This window comes from Phodopus roborovskii, unplaced genomic scaffold, assembly GCF_943737965.1.
Source record: "Phodopus roborovskii unplaced genomic scaffold, PHOROB, whole genome shotgun sequence".
In the NCBI taxonomy this organism is placed as follows: Eukaryota; Metazoa; Chordata; class Mammalia; order Rodentia; family Cricetidae; genus Phodopus; species Phodopus roborovskii.
The window spans coordinates 17,760,808-17,788,000 of record NW_026126514.1 but is presented as its reverse complement, the minus strand read 5'-3'; the positions used below and the strand labels follow the sequence as shown (position 1 = coordinate 17,788,000).

The 27,193-nt window shown below is 43.5% G+C and overlaps 2 protein-coding genes across 7 annotated transcripts in view; both read left to right on the top strand.

Moving 5' to 3' along the window:
- Sos2 (SOS Ras/Rho guanine nucleotide exchange factor 2) overlaps window positions 1-27,193 on the top strand; it is a 207,751-nt gene that overhangs the window by 91,456 nt on the left and 89,102 nt on the right. For 3 of the 5 annotated variants that reach the window (XM_051195928.1, XM_051195927.1, XM_051195929.1), the window contains exons 21-23: window positions 39-80; window positions 3,959-4,068; window positions 4,780-6,669. In XM_051195928.1, the coding sequence (XP_051051885.1) occupies window positions 39-80; window positions 3,959-4,068; window positions 4,780-5,289 (662 nt within the window). In that variant the 3' untranslated portion in view covers window positions 5,290-6,669. Of the gene's footprint in view, window positions 1-38; window positions 81-3,958; window positions 4,069-4,779; window positions 6,670-27,193 lie in introns of those variants that run through there. The other 2 variants (XM_051195930.1, XR_007835198.1) reach the window with 2 other exon arrangements.
- Vcpkmt (valosin containing protein lysine methyltransferase) lies at window positions 7,432-14,630 on the top strand. 2 transcript variants are annotated; one of them, XM_051195932.1, is made up of 6 exons: window positions 7,432-7,738; window positions 7,839-7,949; window positions 8,118-8,187; window positions 9,330-9,449; window positions 10,475-10,579; window positions 13,501-14,630. In XM_051195932.1, exons 1-6 carry the CDS (start codon window positions 7,455-7,457, stop codon window positions 13,513-13,515), a joined length of 705 nt encoding a protein of 234 aa, XP_051051889.1. In that variant the 5' UTR covers window positions 7,432-7,454; the 3' UTR covers window positions 13,516-14,630. The 2 variants fall into 2 exon arrangements, with proteins under 2 accessions (XP_051051889.1, XP_051051888.1); XM_051195931.1 differs by having other exon boundaries at window positions 10,475-10,583.

Sequence of the window (27,193 nt, the reverse complement as noted above, 5' to 3'; positions counted from 1 at the left end):
TAGCTTTCTATTGAAATGAACTTCTCTCTTCCTAATAGGCAGCAATACCATCTTTGCTCCAGTCCTCTTGCCACAGTCAAGTAAGTAAGATATTCGGGTTACTGTGAAATGACTATAAAGGTCAGAGTCTGGCTGGTTGAAGGTGTGCTTACATATTTGGGGGGTTAGCAACATCGAAAGAATAGATGAAAGAAATGTTTTCCTTTCATCATTCCCTTTACCCCCCATCCTACCCCCCAGACTCCACAGATAGTAGGCAACTACAATAATGAACTATATCCCCAGACCAAAAAAATTTTACAATTGGTCTGAATTACTTACAATTTTGTGCTCTTAAATTTTGTTAATTTTTGTTTTAATCATTTTTACCTGTGTTTTAGAGACTGAACTTTACCAAACTACTCCCCATCTTCAGACTTCTTAGAGATTAAATTAAGTAACTACAGATAACACCCAGCATGTGTCTTGGCCTGAGATGTAGAGTAAGTCCATCTCAGTTGCCTGGCTTCTTAACCACTTAATTGATTTCTCCAGAGAAAAAGAACATGTCAGTTCTTCATGTCTGTAGGGTGCCTATCTGCATTCAACCAACCACAGTCTGAAACCACATTAGCCAACAGGAGTGGCACCTGAATTTGAACATGCAGAGGGCCTTTTGCCATTGGCATTAATCCCTAAACAATGATTTATATAAGGGTTACATTGTGGTGATTAAGACAAGTAACATCTAGTGACAATTTAAAGTCATAGGCTCCATACATACACTCTGCCATTTTATTTAAGAGACTAACCAGAACTATTCTATTCATATTTCATAATTGATTACATAAATGTTAATTCCTGTTTTAAAAATCTGTGTAGTAATGTGTGGGTGCATGTTTGTGTGGGTACTTGAGTATGTGCACAAGTTTGAACACATCATGTAGAGGTCAGGGATCAATCTCAGATGCCATTCTTTGGGTAGGATTTCTCACTGGCTTGGAGCTCACTGATTACATTGGACTTACTGGCACTTGAACTCCAGGGTTCCTCCTGTTTCTGCCTCCACAGTTCTGGGATTAAACATGCATGCTACTATGCTAAGCTCCCTCCCCTCTTTTATCTCTTTTTTCCTCCTGTTAACATTTTACTTGCAGGTGTACTGATATGTCTGTCCATTTGCTCAGGTCTTCATGCATTTGCAGCAAGACCCTATTAGCTCACCATCTCCCAACACTAATGTTGTCAACTTCTGTATGCATTTGTTTGATCAAATCACCCAAATAGGATCACAGTGTTGGGAATAATTCTCTCCATCTGGAAGAACTCTGCATGTAGCATAGTGAAATTTATGTGATTTAGACATCAGCAAGTACGCCTATGGGAGAAAAAGTACATGTAGTCCCTTAAGTGTTTTATCCCATACATTCTTGAATGACTATCAAAATGACATATGAAAAGAATGTCAGAGGCAAATAGTGCCACCAGACACTTAAAATGACCTTGGCAACAGTTCCCTGCCTCTTGTCCTCCCCGCTGTTCTTGTTCTCAGATGGCGCATTCATGTTCCTAAACGGTGTTTCTGTGTTGTTCTCCCTCCTGGATCATTGCTTTTAGACAGTTAGGCTATGAAAGCGGCACATTCTCCCTTGTCTATATCATATGTGGGTCACTAGTAAGTCATGTGCAGTATGCTTGATTACACTGTCTTTGTAGTACACCTGTTCCTGTGCTAATTATTGTTCCCACTTTGTGCTGTTCCTAAACAGCTGTTGCTTACACCCTCCCAAGTCCTTTCAGAGCAGTTTTCCATGAAGCCAGGCCACCTAGGAAACTAGCTGGATCTTTAAAGTCCTTTTCTCTTTAACCTGAAAGCGTGTTTCTTGGCGTCCTTCCTTCTTAGTGTCTCTGAGGCTCTGTCACTAATTGAAACTTCAGCTCTGCATATTTTCTTGGCTTTATTGAAGTTTATCTAGATTTCTTTTGCTCTGTGGTGGCAATGTCCTTACTCTATGTATTAGTGACACACTTACAGCATTAGGCCTAGCTCTGCCATATCATTTCCAGAGCAAGCTGACTTTCCAGAGAAAAGACTCCAAGTCAAGTGCCCAGTGAAACTGCTGCATGTGCACTGAAGAAAAGGTTTCCCTTTAAGAGAATTGTAAAAGCCTGTCTTTAGGGCTGGGGGTGTCTCTCCATGTTATGGTGCTTTCCTAGCACTTACTTTCTAGGCCCACCAAACAGACAAAACCCAGGAAAAGCCCCACAGCTCTCCAAATCAGAGAGAAATAGCCAAGACATTTCTATTTCTATTCATTTTAATTGTCCTGATGCTTGGCATTGCTATATTGGTGTTTATTCATTATTTATAGCTGTGATAGGTTACTCTTTTTTTATGCTGAAAAAAGTGTATATTTGGAATTAGCCAGCTGGATTCAGTTTAGATGATGCCAATTTTGTTGGCAACATCCAGAGCATCACAATCGGGAGCCAACTGAACATATGCCTTCTTCTCTCCGTCGGGCCTTATGAGGGTGTTGACTTTGGCCACATCAGTGTCATAGAGTTTCTTCACAGCCTGTTTGATCTGGTGCTTGTTGGCCTTGATGTCCACAATGAACACAAGTGTGTTGTTGTCTTCTATCTTCTTCATGGCTGACTCAGTGGTCAGGGGGAATTTGATGATGGCATAGTAGTCAAGCTTTTTTCTCTCGGGCACACTCTTCCGAGAGTATTTGGGCTGCCTGTTTAGAATGGTCTTCCTCTGGAAGCTAGTGTGCCACACATGGGTACAAACACATATGCCATGTACACACTGACATTTTCAGTTTTACTTTTTCCCCCTCTTTAGTTTTTCAATACAGGGTTTCTCTGTGTGTAGTTTTGGCTGTCCTGGAACTCCCTTTGTAGACCAGGCTGGCCTCAAATTCACAGAGATACACCTGCCTCTGCCTGCTAAGGTTAAAGGCATGCACCACCACTGCCTGGCTTTTGTTTTGGATTTTTAAAAGGCTTTTAGAGGAGGGATTTGTGGTGATACCTTGCCTGTACAAATAAAGCCTGTCTGAAAGTTAGAGAATGAAGCTTGCCACTAGCTAACTATAGAGGTCTGGAGATCAGACAGACAGGAAGTGAGCTAGCTATCCTGTGGAAACAGGATATAAGCAGGGAGAAAACAGGAAGTCACTTTGTAGACCAGGCTTGTCTTGAACTCACAGAGATTAAAGACATGAGCTGCCACCACCACCTGGCTTGCTCAGTTGGTAGAGCATGAGACTATTAATCTCAGGATGTGGGTTCATGCCCATATTGGGTGCCAAAATGTAGATGAATTCTTAAATGGTCTAAGTAATAAAAACCTGAAGTCAGATATAGAGAAAAATGCTGAGAGATCAGAGAGAAGGGGCAAACCATCACCACACCTTACCTCCTTAGTGTCTCTACAGACAAGAGAGCAAGCTCCATCCTCTGATCTTATTTGTACAAGCAAGTACACCACAGGGTTTCTGTTTTGTTTTTAAGGTGCTGATCATCAAACCTAAGGCTTCATGCATGCTAGGCAAGCATTCTATCACTGGACTATATCCTCAACTTTTTTCTTTTAATATATTTTTTATTTTGAGACAGTCACTGAGTTGCCCAAATTGGTCTTGAACTTTGTGACGCTGCTCCCTTAGTATCTCATGCTGCTGTGATTAGAGGCCTGCACCACCAGGGCCAGTTCAGAATTTTACCATTAATCTTAATAATGTCCATTCAGCTACCACATGCCAGTCACCACTGTAAATGCTAGGGTTATAAACACATGCACAAGGTGTCCTCTAATGCTTAGAATTTCAGTGGGGAAGACAGTTGCGCAAACAAACAACTATGTGAGAATAACCCATTTGACAACCGTGTGGCAGAAGGAATCATAAGCTGTAGTGGAGTTTTGTCCTATTCCTGTACTGTGAACGTAAACCAGTCTCTTCTCCCGCAGAGACTTTCTTCAGCTCATGTGGAAGTTTACACAAATTGAGTGAAGAGCCGCTGATTCCTCCTCCACTTCCTCCTCGAAAAAAAGTTGATCATGATGCTTCAAATTCCAAGGTAGTCATCCAGACCTGGGTTTGCCTCGGCGTACGCAAAGTTACGAATCTTCAAAGTCATGCTTGTCTTTAGAGTATTTTTTAGAGTGTGTCAATCATAATTTAGCCATACTCGATGGATTTTTAACATTTAGACTGTCATATTTGAAAAATACTTTAGTCATTTAATAATTTTTTTAAAACTTTCTTTTAAAAATGGGAACATTCAGATAATCAGAAGTACATTGTCTTTCTTGTACAGATTTGGTATGTATGTGGTGGGGAGGTGAAATTCCTATTTGAAAGAACCTGAAACTTTAGACCAGTGCTTCTCAAATGTAAGGGCATGTCCAAATCACCTGTCACAAGTGGGTTGTTGAGCCCCAGGTTATAGGGCTGCAGTTGGGTCTGGGAATTGGCTATGCTAAACCATCTTCTGCTGGGACTGACTCTGCTGCTCCCTGAATCCCACTTTGAGATCCACTGAAATGTTGGAAACAAAGCAAGATGATATGGGGCTCTTTGTTTTTAGCTTTCAGTGAAAACATCTTACATATCTGTTAAGCTGAGCCCAGAATTAAACAAAGTAATTTAGTCAGGAATGTGATAATTAACCACAATCATTTAATTTGGTTCTCTAGATTTAACTTGACACAGAAGAATTTTGCAGTCTTTTAAAATTATCTTACACATTTTTTAAGAGACTAGACATGCCCCTTTTTGTTTTGTTTAGGGAACTATGAAATCTGATGATGACCCTCCTGCTATCCCACCAAGACAGCCTCCTCCTCCGAAGGTAAAGCCGAGAGTTCCTGTCCCCACTGGTGCATTTGATGGGCCTGTGCATAGTCCACCTCCTCCACCTCCAAGAGAGCCTCTCCCTGACACCCCCCCACCAGTTCCTCTGCGGCCTCCAGAGCATTTTATAAACTGTCCGTTTAATCTTCAGCCACCTCCACTGGGACACCCTCACAGAGACCCAGACTGGCTCAGAGACGTTAGTACATGTCCAAATTCACCAAGCACTCCTCCCAGCACACCCTCTCCACGAGTGCCACGCAGAAGCCATTTGCTCAGTTCCAGTCACAGCAATCTCGCTCATCCCCCAGCTCCTCCTGTTCCGCCGAGGCAGAGCTCAAGCCATCACCTGCCCAAACTGCCACCAAAGACCTACAAACGGGAGCCCTCACACCCACCACTGTACAGACTGCCTTTGCTTGGAAATGCAGAGACTCCTCAATGACCTTAGCCATGTGTAGTCATTGACACTGGAATAGTATTTGTAAAGGTTTTTAATTTATTCAAAAGAGGCATAGTATTTTAGTACTTTTTACAAATAATGCTCTTACAAACATGCTACTGATCAAATAAGCTTTTAAGAATTAGAAAAATTGTCAGGTATGGTGGTGCACACCCTTAATCCCAGCACTCTGGAAGCAGAGGCAGATGGATTTCTGAGTTTGGGCCAGCCTGGTCTATAGCACAAGTACCAGGACAGCCTGTCTCAAAAAAAAAAACAAATCAAGAAAAGAATTCTAAAAATTAAAATGCAAAATCTCTTCACCATAACCCTCAGGTGATCAGTAGCATTGCCTTGTCTCAGCTTCTCAGTGCTACCCAAAGGCCAGTATAATCAATTTCTATTTGCACTGTAGACTCCGCTAAAATATGGCTTAAACGATATTGACTGCACTGAAGGGATAGTGTTCTCGAGGAATTTCTCAAATTTGAGTAATAGATGCCTGTTTAAGGCAACAAATTTACACAGATGCAGAGATGTACTGTGATGTTACTGGTTTTTAAACCTCTTTGACTATCTTCTATGTTTTAACTTCATTTGGTTTTTTTACATCTAGTGAATAATACCCACTGTTCTTAAACTCTTTGATGCCATGTCTTAAATGCCAGTATTTGCTGCTGAAGACAAAAAAGAGAAAAAAAAAAAAAAAAAAAAAAGGAAAATAGAATGAAAATAATAGAATGCACTGTGTTTATTATTTTGTTAAAATTACGAACATTTCTACATAACCCCAATTATAGAAGAAAAGGGGCGTGTATCTCATTAAGATGCACCTTTTGTTTTGCAGTGTATGATGTCTTTAGCCAATGATTTGCCTCTTGTTTGGGAAAACAAAGTTAATATGCCATGTATGTACAGTTTATTTATATTGTATATATTTAAAGATAATGCTAATAACCTATATAAATTTAAGTGACTTAAGGCCTATAATACAATCTGCTATTTTACTAATTTGTAAGTCAAGAACAAAAGTTTCTTATGGCATAGGAACCAACTGCCAACTGCCTTGTCTTCAAAACCTATTAACTTTCTTTAATCTCATGTTAATTGAAAATTTTTAAAAGTTTTTCCAGATTGGTAATATTTAAACAAAAAATACTTAAAGCTTTATTAAAATTTTTAATCAGGCAGAGAATAGAGCTTTTGTCATTTGGACGTTCTCGTCCAAAGCGATCAAAGTATGTTATGCTGACAGAGCAGGAGCAGCAGTTGTAAAGTAGCCAAAAGCCACGTTGTTTATCTACTGGTCTGTGGCCTTTTACTGTGCTTTGTATCAGAGTTCTTAACAAGATTAATAAATCACCTCAGTCTTAATTTTTAAAAGATTTGCAGTATTGTCTTTCATCACAAAGACCAAAGGAAGCTGGATACAGTGGCATACACCTATAATCCCAACATTTGAGGGGGTGAGATGGTCAGGTGAGGGGAATTCAAGGTCAGACTCAACTACATAGTGAGTTGAAGCCTACTCGGGATACAGAAGACCATCCTGCAAAAAGAAAACAACCAACAAAGCTGAAAAGAGATAAACTAGAAGAATCTCTCATCTATTGTGTGTGTGTGTGTGTGTGTGTGTGTGTGTGTGTATTCTCTCTCTCATCTATCACATTTGTGTGAGTATGTGATGTGTATACCACAGATCCGGTGTGAAAGTCAGGCCCACCTGCAGGAGACAGCTCTCTCCTTTACTGTGTTTGTCTTGGAACTCTGGCCTATATTTTGGCCCAAGGAGATGTGAATATAAGGGGATTAACATTTCTTTACCTTTGAAAGCAAGTAGCAAGTTCCAGGCCAATCTTTTTTATGCACTCATATGAAAAGATAGATGCACAGTAGGAAACTTGTTGAGCATAGCCATTTTTGATAGGACCTGGGAGGCTGCCTAGATCCATAGCCAACAGCTGTGTGAGCCATCCTCCAGCCAAGAAAAAGCACTGTCAACTTGCTTCAGTGGCAGCCAACCTGGCAGCTCACAGGTAGGTTCTGCAGGCTCCTGCTGCCTTCCGGGCTTTGAGACAAAAACAAGCACGCTCTGTGGACAGCGGCTGGGCGGCGCGGGCTTTGCGTGATCGTGACGTCACCACGTGCCGCAGCCTGTGGCGGCAGCAATGGCGGCGGCCGTGGGGCCGGGGCCGGAGCCGGAGCCCGAGCAGGGGGACCCGCTGTGGAGCTTCGTGCGGGTTCTGGAGAAGCGGGATGGGACAGTGCTTCGACTGCAGCAGTACGGCTCCGGAGGCGTGGGCTGCGTTGTGTGGGACGCCGCCATCGTCCTCTCCAAGTACCTGGAGACGCCGGGGTTTTCTGGCAACGGGGCCCACACGCTGAGGCGCCGCTCCGTGCTGGAGCTGGGCTCGGGCACCGGGGCTGTGGGGCTCATGGCCGCGACCCTCGGGTAAGAGCCGGCGGGCGGGCGGGCGGGGGCGGGATGGCGCCTGGCATCGGATCACCCGCTGCAGCCGCGCGCCTGTACCCCAATCGAGGTTGTTTTTTAGGGCAGATGTTGTAGTCACTGATCTTGAAGAGCTGCAAGACTTGCTGAAAATGAATATTAATATGAACAAGCATCTTGTGACTGGTTCTGTTCAAGCCAAGGTACTGAAATGGTTTGTATGGCCTTTCAGCTCGTTTTAAAATAACTGCTTTCCTTTGCTTTAAATTACACTCTGCTCAACGCGTGGTTAATGAGGGAAATTTTCTGCTTCTCATTTCTGAAATGAATGTTTTAAGTTGTTAAAAAGCATCTGTTAAAGACATAGTTTGACGTTTTTAAGGGGGGAAGAACTAGAAGACGCGACTTCACCAGACTACATATTGATGGCTGACTGCATATACTATGAGGAGGTGGGTGTTGAGTGAGCTAGTCCGTGAGTCCCGAAGCCCACATCTCTTCTCCTTGTAACCGCCCTGGGTGTGAGATATTTGTTGTATAGACGATGAAGCAGTAAAGAGAAGACAGAACCATCATGGTCAACGTGATATGTGAACAGTGGTCGAGAAAACTTACATGCATTCTACTGCAGGCTTTTTGTAAAATTATGAGAAGCCAATCTGTCCCTCTCCCTCCCTCCTTTCTTTCCCACTGACTGTTAACCCTGACATTGAAAATTAAGAAGCAAGTCAGGTATGGTGGCTTACACCTGGAATCCCAGGACTTGGAAGGCTCACGCAGACTGATTGCCATAAAAGATAGGCCATCATAAGCCACTGAGTAAGACCCTTGCCAGAATTAGTTAATTTTCAGTGACAATATTTATTAAACTTGTGGAATGATTTTTCTTTGCATATCAATTTATACAGTATTGAGCAGTATTTATTTTTTAAATTAATAGCTGTTGAGCCAAAGCTGATGTTCAAAGTAGGGTCAGCAGTTAAGAGCACATATTCTTCCAGAGGACCTGAGTTCAATCCCCAGCTCCTACATGAGGCAGCTCACAGCCTCCATGTAACTCTAGCTCCAGGGGAATCCAATTCTTCTGGCCTCTGCAGTTACTAACACTTGTGCACATAATAAAATAATACAAAAATTTCTTAAACCATTAGGGTCAGGCTGGCTTTTGTAGAATATATTGTTAATTGTTTAAATACCACATTAACTTAGGTTAAATGAAATTAGACTTTTAAGATTACTCGTGTAATCCCAGCACTGATATAGAGGGATCTCTGCAAGTTCAATGCCAACCTAGTCTATTTAACACACCCCTGTTCAAAACAAAGATACAATTCAATTCTGCTTGTTTTTGTGTAGAAACAAGATGTAACCCTTGATGTTGTTGTTGTTGTTGTAGTTTTGGTGGAGGGGATAGAAGTCAGTATAATTGATTAGTCAATGGTTGTTTAACAACCTAGTTGTGATATGTTGCTTTGTTGTATTGATTCAGAATGGTTTGATTATAGGACCATTGATCTCTTCACCTCCTGATCCCCTTTGTATAACAGGAGATTCTTGAAGTAATAAATTGAAAATTGTACTTTTTTTTTAATAGTCCTTGGAACCATTGCTGAAAACATTAAAAGAGCTCAGTGGACCCGAAACTTGTATTATATGTTGCTATGAACAGCGTACAATGGGGAAAAATCCAGAAATTGAGAAGAAATATTTTGAGGTGAGTATTGTGTGTAGCAGTTATCTGGGGAGCTGTATGTGGTTGCTCTGACAATTTCATTTGGGGAAAGCTTTCTCTTGATAACCCAAGGAGAAGATCCTCCACAGCCCTCCTGCACAGAGCCCACTGTTCTTGGATCTTCCTAGTCCCGAGTCTTGTTTCTGCTCTAACTGGTCCATATTGTTTCACAGAGCTGTGTGGGGGACTGGTGATGGCACGCCTGTCTTTTTGGTTTTCAAGGCTGTTGAGCACAGACTGGCTTTAAAGAATGCATGATAGAATTGTGCAGGTGGTAAATTTTACTTCTGTGTTTTCCTTTATTTATTTATTTATTTTTATACATTTTTACCTAGTTCATGAATTTCAGGGCTTTAATCACCAGGATTTATCCCCAGTGCATGAGCCAGCTTATCAGAGCCCATTCCCTATGCGGAGATGCCACACTCAGCCTCAATGCAGGGGGGAGGGGCTTGGTCTTGCCCCAGCTTAATGTGCCAAGCTGTATCAATGCCCTATGGGAGTCCTTACCTGTTGGAAGGAATGCATGGGGGATAGGCTGAAGGGAGAGACAAGGGGGAATGTGGGGAGGGGGGGGAGTGGGAGAATAAATTTTTAAAAAGGAGTACTTATCTTTCCCATATCTGTCCTTCACTCTACCCCAAGTGGTGACCTAAATCCTTTTATGGACACAAATTCAGCCCATTAAAAATTGGCATAATGGCAAAAGCTATGACTCCCTTGGATAACGAATATGAGAAAATGTTACTAACTTTTGAAATTATAATTAAAATAATTTGTATTTAGTTAAAACATGTCCACTGTACGTATATTAAGTTCTCAGCTCATGCATTTTCATGCAAATAACTGCTCCAGCATAAAGACACAAACCACTTCCAGACTTAAGGAGGTCTCCATGTTGCCCTTACAGGTTGGCCATTCTCCAGAAAAGGACCGTCACCCTGACTTCATTACCGTAAGTCTGTCCAAATTACTGAGTGTGACATGTATGTCCTTTACATTTACAGCTCCTCCAATTAGACTTTGACTTTGAGGAAATCCCTTTGGACAAACATGATGAAGAATACCGAAGTGAAGACATTCATATTATATACATCAAAAAGAAAACATCAGTACGTGCATTCACTTCTTCCTACTCTGAGATCTCATCAGCTGACCCTTGTCTAGGCTAAGGTGTTGTCAGGTCATCGTGTTCCCCCCCCCATCTGCCCCCCCCCTCCACTCCCCGTCCCCCTCCGCACATAGTGAAATAGCAGAAATGGTGACTGACTGGCTGTAGGCATCGACACTCAAGATTTCCATCTCCGACCTGCCCCACCTTGGGTTCTTGATCACATCCCAGAACTCAAGAAATGGAAGGCTGTGCAGTTGGAGGCCAGGCTGGGCTATATAATGAGACCCTATCTCAATAACTGTATAAGGCCAGCTTGGTTTCTGCCATGCTGGGGATGGAACCATGCCCTTGCTTGTGACAGGCAAGCTGTCTACCACTGAGCTAAATCCCCAGCCTGATGGACCCTTTTAAAGTCCTTTTCAGATATAAATGAAATGGCTGTGTAATTTAATGATGGAGCATGTCCATCAGCAGTTACTTTAAGGCAGTGAAATACAGAAAAAGCTTATCTTGGCCCGTTTCAGTCCTGGGTTTGGATGGCCTTATCTGTTGGGCCTGTGAGCAAGCTGCAGGTGATGGCCAGAGTGTGACAAAAGACAGTTCACCTCCAGCTGAGGATGAATAGAAAGAAAGGGAAGAGCAAGGTCCACAAGGGCATGCCCGCAAGACCTGGCATTGTACTTCACTTCTTAATGGTCCCAACACTCCTCCAAGTGCTCGAGCTGGGGACCAGACCTTTGATGGGCATTTTTCCAATCTATGGCATTAAACATAACCTCAGACAAGTGATTCACTCTCTGTTTCAAGCATGTTTTCCTGCCAGCCTAGTCCCAGAGCCTCACCAGCCCCAAATAACACACAGAGATGCTGTATTAGATATAAAGCTGTTGGCCAGTTACTAGCATTTCTTATTGGCTATCTCTGTCTTAAATATTAATCAATTTCTATTAATCTAAGTATGTCCATGTGGTCTTATCTTACCAGAGAGAGGGCCTGGAGTTCTACCCTGTTGGTCCTATATCTTGAAACTTCTCTCTCCTACTTCCTCTCTGCTCTTTGTCTCCTAGTCCTGCCTATCTTTCTTTCCTATTGGCCAACAGTGCTTTACTCATTAACCAATACGAGAAACATATTTGTAGAATGGCATCTCCCATCGACTCTCTGTAGCTTCCTTTTGACTCTGGTTTTTTATTTGTTTTTGGAGACAGGGTTTCCCTGTGGCTTTGGAGGCTGTCCTGAAACTTGCTCTTGTAGACCAGGCTGGTCTTGAACTCAGAGATCTGCCTGCCTAAAGGTGTGTTCCACCACTACCTGGCTTGACTCTGACTTTTTAAAGGACTAGTTGTAACTTAACTTTAAGCTTAGTCATTGTCCTTTTCCTTTTAAAAGGCAATTAGGTGGGTTGATCTGTAAAAGAAAAGTACCCCCAATTAAATGGATCTTTATATGTATCCCCCTGTCCTGCCACAACATTTATGTGGATTGCCTCTGTTGACCCTGTGGGTCCAGCCTGTAGAGGGGAGGATGGCGTCTCCCATCTTGTACCCATTTGTAGTTGTGACTGCGGTAAGGCGGAGACCTTAGTTGGACTGATGAGGCTGAAATTTAGTGAGCTTCACTTCTTTCTGATGATTTTGCAATGATTGAATTTGCTCATCTTGTTTCCTGACAATAAAGATTCTAGCCATAGTTTTAGGGACCAGAAGTGGGTGTTAAACTCAAACTCAGTGTAAGGGAAGAAGGGTAAGAGGGTTATAATTCAGGTTGGCTGGTGTTGATGTGGAATGTGCTAAAAGGGCAAAGAAAATACTTTTTTTTTTTTTTTTTTTTTTTTTTTTTTGCCTTAAGGGATTGCAGTTTGCTAAAGCTGCTGTACTGTTTTAAAAATAGATTTTTTTTTCTTGAGGCCTAATCTGAATATAAAGCGTTGTTTAGTTTTTGCAAAGACGTATTTCCTTTTCAAATTGATATAATCGTCATTTCTTCGAAGCATACATCTTGGTGTTTTAGTATATTCGGAGTTACATAAAGCACTACTTTGTAATTTTTAAGTGTTTTCATCTCCCCAGAAAAGAAACACCACCAGCCCTCACTACACGTTCATCATTCTGTGTGCTTTCCAAGTGTGATCTCAGGGTGTATCCCTTGGTGTCTGGCCCTTTTCATCCAGCAAAGTGTTTCCAGCGTTCCTCTGCGTACCCTGCTTCACCTTATACTCCTTTCTGTGTCTGCTTCACATCCTTGTGTGTGGCTCTGATCATCTAACCCACCCATTCAGCCTCTCATTTGCCTTTGCCTGTAAGGAATACTGCCTCCGCAAACATTCTAAGTCCTGGTCTGTCTGAACTCAGAGGCTGCATAGGTGTGAAGAGTGACCAGACTTTCCCCAGAGCTTTGCTGCTCTACTGTCCTCACATTCCCATCCCAGCCGTACCCTCCTCACCAGCGCTTCTTACCGTCTCTCATCGTGACTGTAGCTGTTGTAGTAGATGTGGAATAGGATTTCTTTGCAGTTTTATTTTTTTTTTCTTAATGATTAACGATATTCAGTATCTTCTGTGTCACCAGAGAAATATTTGCCCATTTTCAAATTGAGTTGTCTTTAATAGTCTAAGACTCCTCTGCCTTTTGATACCAGAAATGTGATTTGCAAATAATTTCCTCTATTTTTCGGGTGCCTTAAATTTTTTGGTAGTGTAGGTTTTGCAGTGCAAAGGTTTTTAATTTTGATACTATGCATACATCTGCTTTTTCCTTGATTGCTTTAGATGTCAACTAAGGACATCTCTAAATGTTGTACATAGTAGTTCACTTGAATTGCATTTAGGCACTACTGGGTGTCTCACATAGTATAAAATACTTAATGAATATTTGGTGATGGGAAATTAATGTTTAACCTGCTCCCCCCTTTCCTTATAGAAACTGCCATCATGAAACCCCTTTCCATCTTATCCATGCCCCTGCCATCCCTCATAAGGTAAAGATGTGAATGGAGCATGTGCACACAGCATGGGAAGATTGCATTTACAATTTCTCCAGCATGCCCTTAGAGATCTGGCACTTGGATGACAACCACCATGGACTGCCCACAGTGTGAAACATCTCCCTGCAGTGGGCTCGAAATCCAACTTAGGTTCTGTAGCTCAGCACCAAGCTCTGCTTAAAAGAAACACTGGGATCACTCAAAAAAAATAAATTGAGGTTAGCCTCAAGTCTGAAGCAGCATGGTTGACTCAGTGCATTTTCAAGAAACTAGAGATAAGTCGATCCAATTTCTAATGATATCTGTTACTGTATAGTAATGTTTAAGGGCTCCAGACCATCCTGGTCTACAGAGTGAGTTCCAGGCATAATGAGACCTTGTCTCAACAAAGAAAAGGAAAGGGGAAGAGAGGAAGACAGACTAGAGATAATGACCCAATTAGTAATCATAGTTATATCTTACTGTGTAATGTTTAACTTGGAAGTGGTAAATTTTAATTTGTCTTTCAAGAAAATTTCAAAGACAGTCACATTTTACGTAGTTGTGCAGTAGTGATTTTTTTCCTTACATTTTAATACTTACATGTTCTTTTAAAAGAAACTGAAACTACTGTCTTGCGTCTCTACTGGCCGTAGTTTTCTTTGCCCCCATCACATGTTGGTTTCGAGAGGTCAGGGTGCTTACTGTAGTGAGTCACTAGACGGACGCTGTGTCCGAAGGACAGTGCGAGAAAAGAATGTGTTCACATGGTTCAGCAGTTCTCTTGTGTCTGCCTTCCAAGAAAATCTGGTTTTAAAACACGAATATTAAAGGCATCGTGTTTACACAAAACTGATTTATTCTTCAACTAAAAATTAGTTCAGTGCACACTTATCAATTGCTTTTTACTGTGTTTTCTCCAATTTTTGTTCCAATAATCATCTGCTCACATGGACTAATCTGTCAATGACTTGAACAACAACACCAGTTCCAAAAAAGTAGTAACCAGATGGAATTCTGGAATTTACAGTCGTGGGTGCTAGATGGCGCATTTCATTTGTTGATGAAATAAACATCATTTTTGAAACTTGTGACTCTGAATGCTTCCAAATGGCTTGAAAGAGATGATCATTGATAGTGAATGACTGCCTCCCAGAAAGCAATAGCAGCTCCATTTAGAGACACCGAGACAAGAATCAGATCAGAACAGTGCTTTATTCCAGAGTTTTCTTCCAATTTTAAAGCTTGCTTGCTGTTACATTTTCAAAATACTATGGCCTCATGTACTACCTCTTGAAACAGTTTGCCCCAGGCAGTTTTAGAAGCTGAATGTGTGATGCTTTGGAGGTAATAGCTTACCTTTGCAGCTTGCCCTCCTAAGCCAACATTGACCTCAGATCCTCAGATCCCTTCCCACTCCCTCCACTTTCTATTTCTTCCTCCTTGGAACGCTACTTTTATATGTAGTCCAGCTGGCATAGCCACAAAGAGAACTTAGTACCAATTTTCTGGAAACCACACCCTGCTTGCCTGCCCTACCTGCTAGCTCGACCCACTCCCTAAGCTGTCCTGCAGTCACACTGCCTCTGGGGACCTGACCTAAGGGAGTGGCAGACTGGAGCTATAAGTAATTTGTAACAGAATGAAATGGGACCTTAAAATTCCCTGATCTGGAACAAGGCCAAAACTGAGCTCTACTGCCGGACTTAACTGAGGAGTGCCTCTCCAGAGAACACTCAGTACCAACTACAACCCACACAGAACCCCTGTTTTGGAAGTGTTCTGTATTTAGCACATTATGGTGTGTTGATGGAACAGGGCTCTGCACTGGGGAACCAGCCGAAGAAGGGCATGGGGTAACAGGTCCACTGAAGGCAAAGGGGCGACCAGCATCTGTCCTCAGATGTGTGTGGACTGCAAGAGTGACTTCTTGGCTGTTTTACACCAGAGCTGGGCTACCGTGAACACTGTGAAGCTGGAGGACCTTACCAGTCTGGGAACTGATCTGTGAGTTGGGGCCTAGAAGACAGCAGCAATGTGTATGTCCGGAGAGAGCTGCCAGTGCATACCCGGAACACCAACACTGGGAAGGTGGAGGCAGTAGGATCATGGGTTCAAGGCCATTCTGGGTCACACAGTAACAAGACCATATCTCAAAGACAAATGGCAGGTGCAGCAATGGATGGATGGGATGGTGGCACTGGCTGGGCACCAGCCAGAGCGCACCAACGGTCTCAGTAATTGCCAGTGTATGAGGAAACTGCTAGAAATGAATCAGGGTCCTCTTGAACAGGTAGGGCCTGCTGCTGTGCACAGTGGGGCAGTAAACCACTTCCAGAATGCAGGCGGAAGTCAGCTGGGAAGGGCTTGCAGCCCTGCCCTGACATCTTGAGGTCACCTGGGAAACTGGAAACAAACTTGCCAAAAGCTATGCTACGCTCAAGCTCCATTCAAACCCAATTAAACACAAGAGGTGTGATGTTGTTTAAATTGAGAACATTACCATAAAGTCACTTGTGTCTACTTCCCAAGAGGACCTGTAGCTAGAGGGGTCTGTCCTGCACACACAGTGAGAGCTGAACCTAAAAACCTGTTCGAACAACTTTAGAAAGTGTGGTCACTGTCAGGAATCCCTGAGAACGCAGAGAGGTCAGGAGAGAGGGATTTCACAGTTCAAAGAGGCAAATTTCCGACTTCATCACCTGCATCTCCTCCATGCTCTGCGTGGAACTTTTAAAGGCCTTCGTGGCTGTGTGACTGCGCACCGCTTCTGCTCCTGTTGATAGCTGTGTGTCTGTGGATCCTATTTGGTGACATTAGGCTGCTTTTAGTTACTATAAGAAGTAACAGTCCAAATGGTAGTGGGTCTCTATATTTCCTTGTCATCCTTTCCTCGAGCTTTCTTTAGTGAGTCCGATTTCTGGAATTAATAAATTTAGTGTGAGACACAGAACGGGGACTGTGGTTCTAAAGGCCCCCTGTAGGTGGCATGCCAGTCTTTGTCTTTCAACAGCTTCTAACAAGGCGGCTGTGAAAATGCGATTTTTTAATTGCAGTCACCCTCGGATTTTAAAACTGAACTACATTTGATTTTCAAAATGAGCTTACCCATTGGGAGTTCCTTGCTGAAGAGAACATGACAGAGGCTAAGTGAGGTGGTTTTCCTAGGAAGTTGTACTGGGTGTAGGTTTCTGTTTTCATTCTGTTCAACCTTTGTCTTTCATGAAGCTGCATACATTTTGATTCATAAGTCACTGTCTCCGCTGTTGATCCCGTCTGGACAAAGAAGAGCGACCTTTAAGAATCTAAACTGGTTCTAATTAGTGCAGTTCTGAAAATGAAGTTCAAGGTGAACTTCTGTCTGAAGTGCCTAGAAGTACTTAAAACTTCTAATTAATTTTAATTGGTTCTCCAAATGGCATTCCTTCTCCATTAGAGGAGCAGATTTCATATCAGAAGACTGAAGCGGTCTGTCAGTGGCCCCTCCCACAATTCTACAATCTTAGGGTGAGCACAGCTTCACCAAAAAGTAATAGGAAAGCCAAGTTTGCAATTTTTCATAATTCTGAATGGGAAAGCAGTGAGGTTCTCAGGGCCATTTTCAGGTGGAGCTCTGCCCGGCAGAGCACAGGGCACCCAGCCACACCAGCGGTGGTGAGACACTGTCATTCTTAATAACAAGGTGCAGTTTGTATATAGTAAAAAGCAATATGCTAGAACAAATCCTTTGCATGATAATGGATCCTTCGTGTGCATTCAGGATATAGTGTTAGACCATAAACCCAAGGACCACGTGATCCAAGATTTGACCCCAAGGTCTGTCACTCGCTGTCTTTGTCATCTTGAGGGGAGTTCTCTTAAACTCTCTCTGCCTTGCTGTCCCTGTGAGGATCATTTTATTATGGGCCTCAGAGGTTCCCATGGGAACTAAAGGCCTTTGCTATATGCAGTGCACCTGGGTACTTGGCAGATAGTAAGTGCTCAGTAAACATCATTATGGCAGAAATGGAATTACAGGTAGGGACTTGGAAAACTTGCATAATACCAGCTGATTTTATCTGTTGCATTGTGAAATCCAGACATCTTGTTGAGAGTGTAGAATGCATGTCAGCATCCCTTCCCTATCATGGAGTGATGGCCACTGAGGCAGGAGGAGGTTGGCCACACTGATCCACAGTGCTGTTAGCTGAATGAGTCAGCCATGTTAGAAAAATCAGTGCTATTCACTTGGAAGGCAGGTATGTGTAATGTACATACATGATGCCTAGAGTTTTTTCAGTACTGGGCTTTGAACTTCCAGCCCGATGTGTACTGGGCAAGTGCCTTACCACTGAGCTACATCCCCATCTCTCTCATTACTTTGAAATCTTGGGACCAGGTCTCGTTAGGTCTCCCAGGATGGGAATACTCACTGTGTATCCTGGGCAGGCCTTAAATTTGTCCTCCTCCTGCCTTAGCCTCTCAAGTAGCTGGAATCACAGGCCTAGTCCTCCAAATCTAGCTTATTTTTATAGTTGTAAAGTAAGTGCCACAAATGTTAAAAGGCCAACAGAGATGAAGGAAATCTCGTTTCTAAATATGGGAACCTAAATGTGCTTTGGAATCTGCATTCCATTGCTCCACATGCTTACCCAAGTCTAACTTGCGTGGTTTTCCTCTTCGTTAAACCTGGGAGCAGTTAGGTAGCTGTTACCATGGATCCATTCCAGGTAATCATAACAGTTGCAGTTGCCACACATGGTAACTCACACTTAAAATCCCAGCACCTGGGCTGAGACAGGAAGACTAATGGGAATTTGAAGGCAGCTTGGGCTACATAATTCCAGGCCAGCCTGGGCTACAGTATGAGATCCTATCTATAAATCTGTCATTTCTCTTACATCTGGAACTTAGTCTGTCTTCTCATGTATGTTCAGAGCTGAAGCATATTCATTGTCTTTAAAGCCTGTGGCTGTTCACAGATGAATGCTTTTATTTTGTTTGTGTTTTGTTTTTCAAGACAGGTGTTGCCTTGGTTGTCATGGAATTCACTCTGCAGAGCAGCTGACCCTGAACTCAGAGATCACCTGCCTCTGCTTCCCTAGTGCTGGGATTAAAGGTGCCCACCACCACCACTATCAATAAATGCTCTTTCACTGTAGTAATATATGGGGTGAGATGTAGATGATTAACCAGTTCTTCAGATCACCTGACCCAATCTGCCAAGAAGTTAGGAAAACTATAAGTTTTAATTCTTTTTCACTGGGGTGGGAGGAGATGGGGTAAGGGGGTTGCATACACATGTGTGCCTGTGCGTTATGGGGGGGGCGGGGCCTGGCTGTGTATACACATGTGTACACAGACTTTAACTATATCAAGTCAGAAATAGGTTCATGGGGGTGGGGGACAAAAATAAACCAGGGCCTCGTGTATGTGAGGCAATCACTGTAAGTTTAGACACTAGTCTCTGCTCGTTTGAAATAAGGTTTCACTATGTAGCCTGCTGATCTCAAACACACTGGAAACTGTTCTGCCTCTGCCTTCTGAATGCTAGAATTAAAGGCGGGAACCACCATGCCTGTCTTTTTGACTGACGAAAAGAGTGTTGTAAGCACTAAATGGCTCTTGAGTTTTGAAATCTTGACTATCTGTAATGTTACCTGTAATGATCAGCTGACATTTTAAATATTCATAAGGTTGAAAACATTGACATTTCTTCATTCCAAACAAGATTAGGCATTTTGAGGTGGAGCTGTTGCACATGGAGATCTTGAAGACTTCCTCCAGGCTCTGGTGAGCCACCAACTGCAGTCGGTCAAACTCTTCATGGGCTGAGCAGGGCCGGTTGAAGATTGTGTGCCGGCTTATCATTACTTTGGCATTTGTTGTCAGACGTGTGTGTATTATCAACAAACCTATGTAGCAACAACTTTCAGCCTTCCACCTTGTTCTTCTAAAGAATGCCTTCCAAAAAACCTGTTCACGATAAAAGTGCAAAATAGCCAGCTGTTGACGCGCCCTGATTAGATAAGCTCTACCCAAATTGTCTTACTCAAGGTTTCTGTGGCTGTGATGAGACACGATGACCATATGCAACCCTGCACGGTCCATCATCAAATATAGTCAGAGCAGGAACCTGGAGGCAGAGCTGATGCAGAGGGAGCTGCTTACTGGCTTGCTCCTCAAGGCTTTGCTCAGCCAGCTTTCTTATAGCACCCTTACCACCAGTCCAGGGTGAGCTTGGACCCTTCCCATCAGTCACTGATTGAGGAAATGCCCAACAGGGATGTCTAGAGCCAGATCTTAAGGAGGCAGTTTCTCAGTTGAGGCTCCCTCCTCTCAGATGACTGATACTCACTCTCCTTAGCTGAGATAAAAGAGCCAGCAGTCCAGTATTCAAAAGAATCATCTCAGAGTTCAGGCTACCCAGGATGCAGGGCTGGTTTCTAAAACTGAAAAAACAAGAAAAGCCTCAATAAGTCCTCAATAAGAAAAGCTGAAGCAGAGAAAGCTTTTGGATGTTAGTGACATGAATATAAATGCAATATGTTTGTTTTTTTATTAATAGCTATTTAATATCTATAATCCTAGCACTTAGGAGACAGGTAGGAGAATCAGAAGGTAGAATCATCTTCAGCTATATGGTAGGTTTGAGGCCATCCTGAACACCCTTGTCTCAGACATATGCATGCACACACACGTGCACACACTAACTAAAATAGTTTTTTTTCTAAGTATTGCTACAAATGATTTTTAAAAGTTTTTCTTTACCAGGTGAGATGGTGTAGCGCGCGCGCACACACACACACACACACACACACACACACACACACACACACACACACACATTATCAGGATATCTTCAAGAGAGAAATCTACCAAAAGGCCAGCTCATGGAGTAACTTTAATGCCAGCACTAAGGAGGTGGGGCAGATAGATCTCAGTCAGTTCAATGCCTGTTCAGGCCTACATGGTGAGTTCTAGGACAGCCAGGGCTATGTAGAGAGAACAAGAATGTTGTTCAAATATTGTTTTCACTCCTGAAGCATTAAATAGATGCCCTCACCAAGTCTGCTCTCTGTGAAGGGGAGGCCTAGGGCAGTAGGCCTGGAATTCCCTGTGAGCTTTGCATGACAGCCCATTGATTTTTGCTTCCTTATTTTTTGAGACAGTCCCCACTTTGGGTCAGGTTAGCCTAACATTGTGTAGTCCAGGCTAGCTTTGAACTGGTAGTAATCCCCCTGGCTCAGCCCCCAAAACACTGAGATAACAGATATGAACCACCACCCTGGCTCCCAGATCAGTTTTAAATCACCTTCCCACAGGCTCCACACTTGGATCATCTATTTTTCTCCTAAGAGGGAAATGACACAGTCTCTGAGCAGTCTTGAAGGGTGGTGTCATTGCATGGAGTCCAAGACTGAGCCACACCACCCATTGCTCTCTGCTATCTAATTCTAACACAGTGGCTTCTCTGCTATAACAGACTGCACCCTCAAACAGAGCCTAAATAAGCCTCTCCTTACGTGTTTTGTTGGAGTATTTTGTCACAGCAATGAGAGAGGTAACTAAAACAATGGTATTGACTAACTAGCATTGTGACAGTGAACAGAATACAGTATATGAGCAAGGGAAGTGCCAGGCTCCTCGGTATTCCCAAATGTTCCTTCTAAGTCAGACTGCAGTAACTAACCCAAAAAGAGACAGAGCCACAGCGGTCAGATTCTGAGTTTAGCAGTGTATCTGCCACTCACCTTGATGTCCACCCCAGACTTCATCACTTCTTCTTAGAACTCCACCTTCATCATGTACGGAGTCATGAGAGAGAGTGGAGAGGTTGCTCTTAGTGAAAAAGAAGAGCCTGGCGTTGGTGGCACACGCCTTTAATCCCAGCACTCAGGAGGCAGAGGCAGGTGGATCTCTGTGAGTTCCAGACCAACCTGGTCTACAGAGCAAGTACCAGGACAGGCTCCAAAGCTACAGAGAAACCCCGTCTCAAAAAACAAACAAACAGAAAAGAATCCTGCATGGCAAGGCATGTGGCATTATTTAGTAGGGTGTGGTGCTTTTGCAAAACAGAGAAAACACAGCAGACTAGAGGAAGATAGAATTTAGCCAAGAAGTTCCTGGAGATCCATCAAAATACTACCTGACTCTAATACCCATGAGCCACAGCTATGTCCAGAATGGCAGAACTGCCCTAAGGGGGCAATGTGGCACTGATGGTAGCCAACAGCTTCTAATTGGACTTAAGGCTCGCTCAACAAGAGGGAAACCATGCCCGGTACTGGAAAGCTAGACAACTACCCTGGGCTAGTGAGGTCACAGATCTTACAAGAAAACCTAGTACCACCACCACCTTTCTAAAGCAGCAGAATTCCTAACTGCATTCTAAATAGTGACTCTCATACCTGAAGGTAAGTGCAGCTCACCACCCTCATCAAAGAAACCAGTCTTTACAACAGACAGAGATCATCACAGAAAATCACAGCTTGTCAGAAATGGCCCCAACTGACACAACTGCACATAGACCCAGGGAACATCTCAGGAGGGGCGTGGAAAGGTAGCACGATCCAGGGGACATGAGACAGACCGTGAGAATGTATCTCCTGGAAATGACAGGGAAGTTAAACCCATAGGAGCTCCACAACGTGGCTGCCCAAACAAGACCTGAACAAGTACACCAGCAGACATGCTAACGTGAATGTGGGGAATTCAGGAGGTTCGCTCCTACATAAAGAACTGTACATGCTAAGGAGTGCTGAGAGAGGAGAGGGAGAGACACTCTTCCCTAATTGGTTATTCAGTACCAAGCCTTCAGCCCCGAATCATATACATACAGGTAAAGCTGGATGGACTAAGCAGATTGTATTCATACATTTCAGTATTGACAGTGTGGTGTGTGTGTGTGTGTGTGTGTGTGTGTGTGTGTGTGGTGTGTATCAATAATAGTTAAAAAGAGGCCATAATTGCAAAAGGAAGCAAGGAATAGAGGGGACATGGAAGGATTAGAGGGAGGAAGGGGCAGGGGGAAAATAATGTAACTATATTTAAATTTTTTAAAAATTCCTCGGTACATTTCTGTCCCTTTGACCTGTTAGCCAGTGAGTCTTTGGTGTCTCTCAAACACAGGACACACTTTTTCCCTCAGATAATCATGCACCATGCTAGGTTTCAAGAAGACACATGCTTGGGGGGGGGGCTAAATTAGTTTTAAGAGCTACCCTATCAATTTATTTGTAATAACCTAATATGACTATAAACCAGATGTCTTTATACTCTCCAATCTGGTTATGAAACAATTGCATGAATAAATATGAAGTTAGGTTCACCTTAAACTTTTCAAATATCCTGACTGCACTGGAACATCACATCTGGAGGTCTCTATAACATCTGCATGAAAAGCTTCTACACCCCGATAAGCCTCTCCACCGATGCAGCAATCCAAGTCAGACCAAATCAAACTGAATTAGAAAAAGCCCACGTTTAATGGATACAACGCTCTTGGATGGCCTTCCAGACCTACAAAGAGGAGACAGGAAAGGGAAACCAGAAACCTCTTGGGGAGGCAATTTAAATAACCTGTGGGAGTGGTCTCGAGCATCTCTGGGGGAGGGTCCATCATTTGGTGGGCTTTCTGAGATGCCACAGGTTTGGAGGGAGATGGAGGAGGGAGCTTGGGTGAAACCTCCACCATATCATCCCAAACTCTTTGGGTTATGAATGCCAGGGGTTGGGGTGAAGCTTTTACCATAACACTGCGCTCTTAGGGCAGCTCTGTCTCCTGTCCAGTGCCTCTCCTGGCTTGCACTGGAGGAGGGGAGATATCTTGCAAGTAGGCCATCCTCTTTCTAACCCTTACGACTGTCCCTATCACAGCACATTCCTGAATCCTTCCAGGCCCTTGCAGAAGGTAGAGTTGGGTGTCAGGTATGATTCCTACTCTGGCCTCTCACTTCCTGTATCATAAGTAGGCTGTGCTCACACTGCCAGACTCTGCCCCAAAGATGGGTAACTACAGCAAACTACAACAGCAAATTAAATAGAGCTTTAGTATGGAGGTACTGTCAGCTCCACCCCTCACTCCACTCCTCAAATCACAACTCTAAAACCTTTCCCAAAACAGTTAAGCCCCTGCTCTGCTCCTCAGGCACCCCACAAGGCAGGGTCAGCTCATCCCTTTGTTGCTGAAGCTATGATGGAAAGCATTTCAAGAGTCTACCTTTATTGACTCCTTTTCTTCTAATTTCTCTGGGTCTATACAATGGGAGTGATTTCTAGACATCATTAACCATCTTCCGCCTCTGAACCTAGACGGGTATCTGCCTGCTCCCCCTACCTGCCAGTATTGTAGTGTTCAGGCTGGGTACCACAGAAGAGGGTGCCAGTCACAGAGCAGCTATCATTGCTGGTTTTGCAATTAAACCAAGGAACGTGTACGTTGTAACTGTCAGTTCTAAAGTCACACAATGTGTATACAAGACAATTTCCTGGCAGGTGTTGGTAAAGTCTGTAACTCTTGTCTGGCAGAGGAAAGCGCTCTGTTGTGTTCAGGGTGCTTCGTGGCCTGCAGGGAGGGGCCTTGACTCCTTCCGCATACTTCTTGGACATGTATGACTGGCTGTGTGGTTTTCAGTCAGGGACCACAATGGCTCTCAGCTCTGCCCTTCTCTGCTCCCACAGTTACAGTCTAAGTTTAGACCCCACCTCCCCAAGTCTCCACTGAAGTCTTCAGAATAACTTTTTGTTGCCTATATAATTCAGTTTATTCTCCTAAATATGACATACAAATGGTCCATGCTTTTTCCACCTTCTTCCTCCCCACCAATCGGACATTTCCAACACACACCTTCCAGCAACAGTAAGACTATGTTTGATGTAGTTGCAAGTATTTGTCTACAAAATTCGACAGGCTTCCCAACAAAGTTCATCCCCCTTCAACAAGCCCACCTGTGACTGCAATAACCATGTCATGTCCAGAAAGTACTTCATAGCACTCATCCTTCCTCTGGCCCATACATTCTTCCCATTTCCTGTCCCGCCATGTTCGCTGAACCCGGAGCGGGTGGTTGTTGTTTTGTAGGTGTAGATGGAATAGAGGGTTTCCAGACCCCATCCTTTTTTTTTTTTTTTTTTTTTTTTTTTTTTTTTGGCCTTGTTCTAATTTTTTTTAATTTTATATAACCAAGTCCATTTAAATGAAAACAAACATTTATAGACAATATTTGGGAACTTGGGCATCGTTCTTTCCAAACTACTTCCTGCTGGTAAGGGGCGCTGTCATGGGGGATTGGAAGAAGATTCAGAAACCTTGGCTGTACAGGCCCCATCCTTTCCTGAGGGCATGCAGATGCTCACCTGCCTGTCTGCATGGGTATATACCATGGGGGTCAGAACAACTGTCAGGAAACAGTCTCACTGAAACAGCCGGGTCCTGAGGCTCAAACTCAGCTTGTTCATCTTGACAGCAAGTCCCTGACTCACTGTCCCTTAATTATAAATTTGTGGTGCCAAGTGCTTAAGGTCCTTATGTTATGACCATGCAGCAGTCTGAGCCTAAATTAAGATGAAATTCTAAAAGAATATGTAGCTATGCCCATAATGCTAGCATTCCGCTGGCTGGGGTAGCCTGTGCTACGTGGTGAGTTAGAGACCAGCATGGAATACGGAGTGAAACCACCACTCTCCACCCTCCACCTGCTGCCAAAATAAATAAATAAATAAATAAATAAAGACTGAATTTCAAAACTTTCCAGAAAGATCCTTGGCTCTCATGGGGCCTATCTTTTCAAAGATATAAGAGAGCATTCACTATTGTTCCTACCACAGAGTGCTAAGAGCAGCATTAATGACAGATGTATGATTGGCTGTATTTGTAAGAGAATTGAATTACCAACCAATGTGCAAGCAGGTTAAGTGTTGAGTTTGGAGAAGGGTGGGCCTGAGACTACCAAACGAATCTTGGCATTACCTTATATGACTTTGCTTAATGCAATCATTAGGGCCAGTGCAAGATCCTAACACATATTTCTTCTTAACAATTCCGAGCTGTGTTTTTGGGTAAAGGGCATGCTCTCTCTCTCTCTCTTTTTCTCACTCTCTCTCCCTCTCTGCCTCCCTACCTCATCCATCTCTGGCTTATGAATTGTGAGGACCTGTGTGTGGAAGAGTGAAGGCCATGAGACCCTTCACGATGGATCACTAAAAGACTAGAGGAGTCTGTGGCTTTGCGATTCTTACCAGTGTCTCCAGAACAGGAGAGTAGAGTCTGGAAAAGAAGCTCTCCCTGCTCAACCTGCCTGGTTAGGAGCTGACCCACCCCCACCCCCTTTCACACACACACACCCTTCCCCTCCACCCACTGCAAGACTCTTCCCCTTGGGTTTCCTGGGCATCTTTCTAAACAGTCAATAATGCATATGGTAGTTAGAAGAGAGGCAGAGCAGATCACTTCAGGTCTTCCTTCCCTCTCCCAGTTACAGATTTGCTTCAACACTATTTAGTGTAAGCTCTTGACAAGATAGAAGCCAGAAGTAAAGATGAAGCCCCTGCTTGTAAAGTGCTGATGCACAGAGCTCTTGGGATGCTCAAACAAGAAAAAGAAGAACCAAGCATCAACCTGAAAGGTGTGTGAATTTGTAAGTTTCCATGACTGACACCGTGGACTGATTCCCTCTGCCCCCTTCTCAGCAGTGCGTGTATACCATTTGAGCATCTGTGTGTGTGTGGGGGGGGCTCAGTATGAGCAGCAGGATTCTCTGAGGATGCTTCAGAGAGGGAGATGGGGGCAGAGAGGGCTCAGCTTCTCTTGCCTCACAGCCTTTTCAGACCCCTGTTGACCTTGGATCAGGTCTTAGCAATCTAGCTTGCCTCCCTCTTCTTCTACTGGGAAAATGACCAGAGTAAGTCTTCATTTGTAAGCCCGCTGGTCTTGGTAGCTGCTGGGATGCCAGCAGGTAGTGTTGTCACCCAAAGGAGCCAGTTCCTGAATGGAGCTTTGCAGGGCAAGGCTGATACTGTCAAATGCTGGCTGTTGTTTAAAGGTTTGGTATTCTCGTTGCTAGAGCATAGAGAAATGACTTAGGTTCCCAAATGAATTTAATTTCACTCTTCGGAGCAATATTTTTGTTTTGAAACAGGGTCTCACTATGAAACCCCGGCTGGCCTGGGACTCACAGAGATCTGCCTGACTCTACCTCCTGAGTGCTGGGAATAAAAGTGTATGCCACCACACCCAGCCCTCTGCTCAGGGCTCCAATCTCACCAAGGCCCCTAGGATCACTCCGTCTGACTTGTTCAGTAAAACATGTTCTTAAAGGGCAGTGACTGTGAGCATCTGAAGATGGTCCAGACACACTTCATTATGAGTTAGTTGCCAAGTACATTCTCTAGATAAAGCAGAGTTTTGCCCTGTTGTGGGCTTCTGTGTGTTCCCACTGATCATCATATGTTGAAACCCTAATCAGCAGCACCTCTGAATGTGACTAATGAGATAAGATAGGACCTTTCAAGCGTAATTAAGTCAAACAGGGTCATTAGAGTGGATCTTAATCCAGTATGACTAGTGTCCTTATGAAAGATTAGGACACAAACTGCCAGAGGAAATGCCATGAGAAGCCGGGACATTAAAGATCAAGACCCCAGCAGATCTGGGATCTGGGAGGAGCCCTG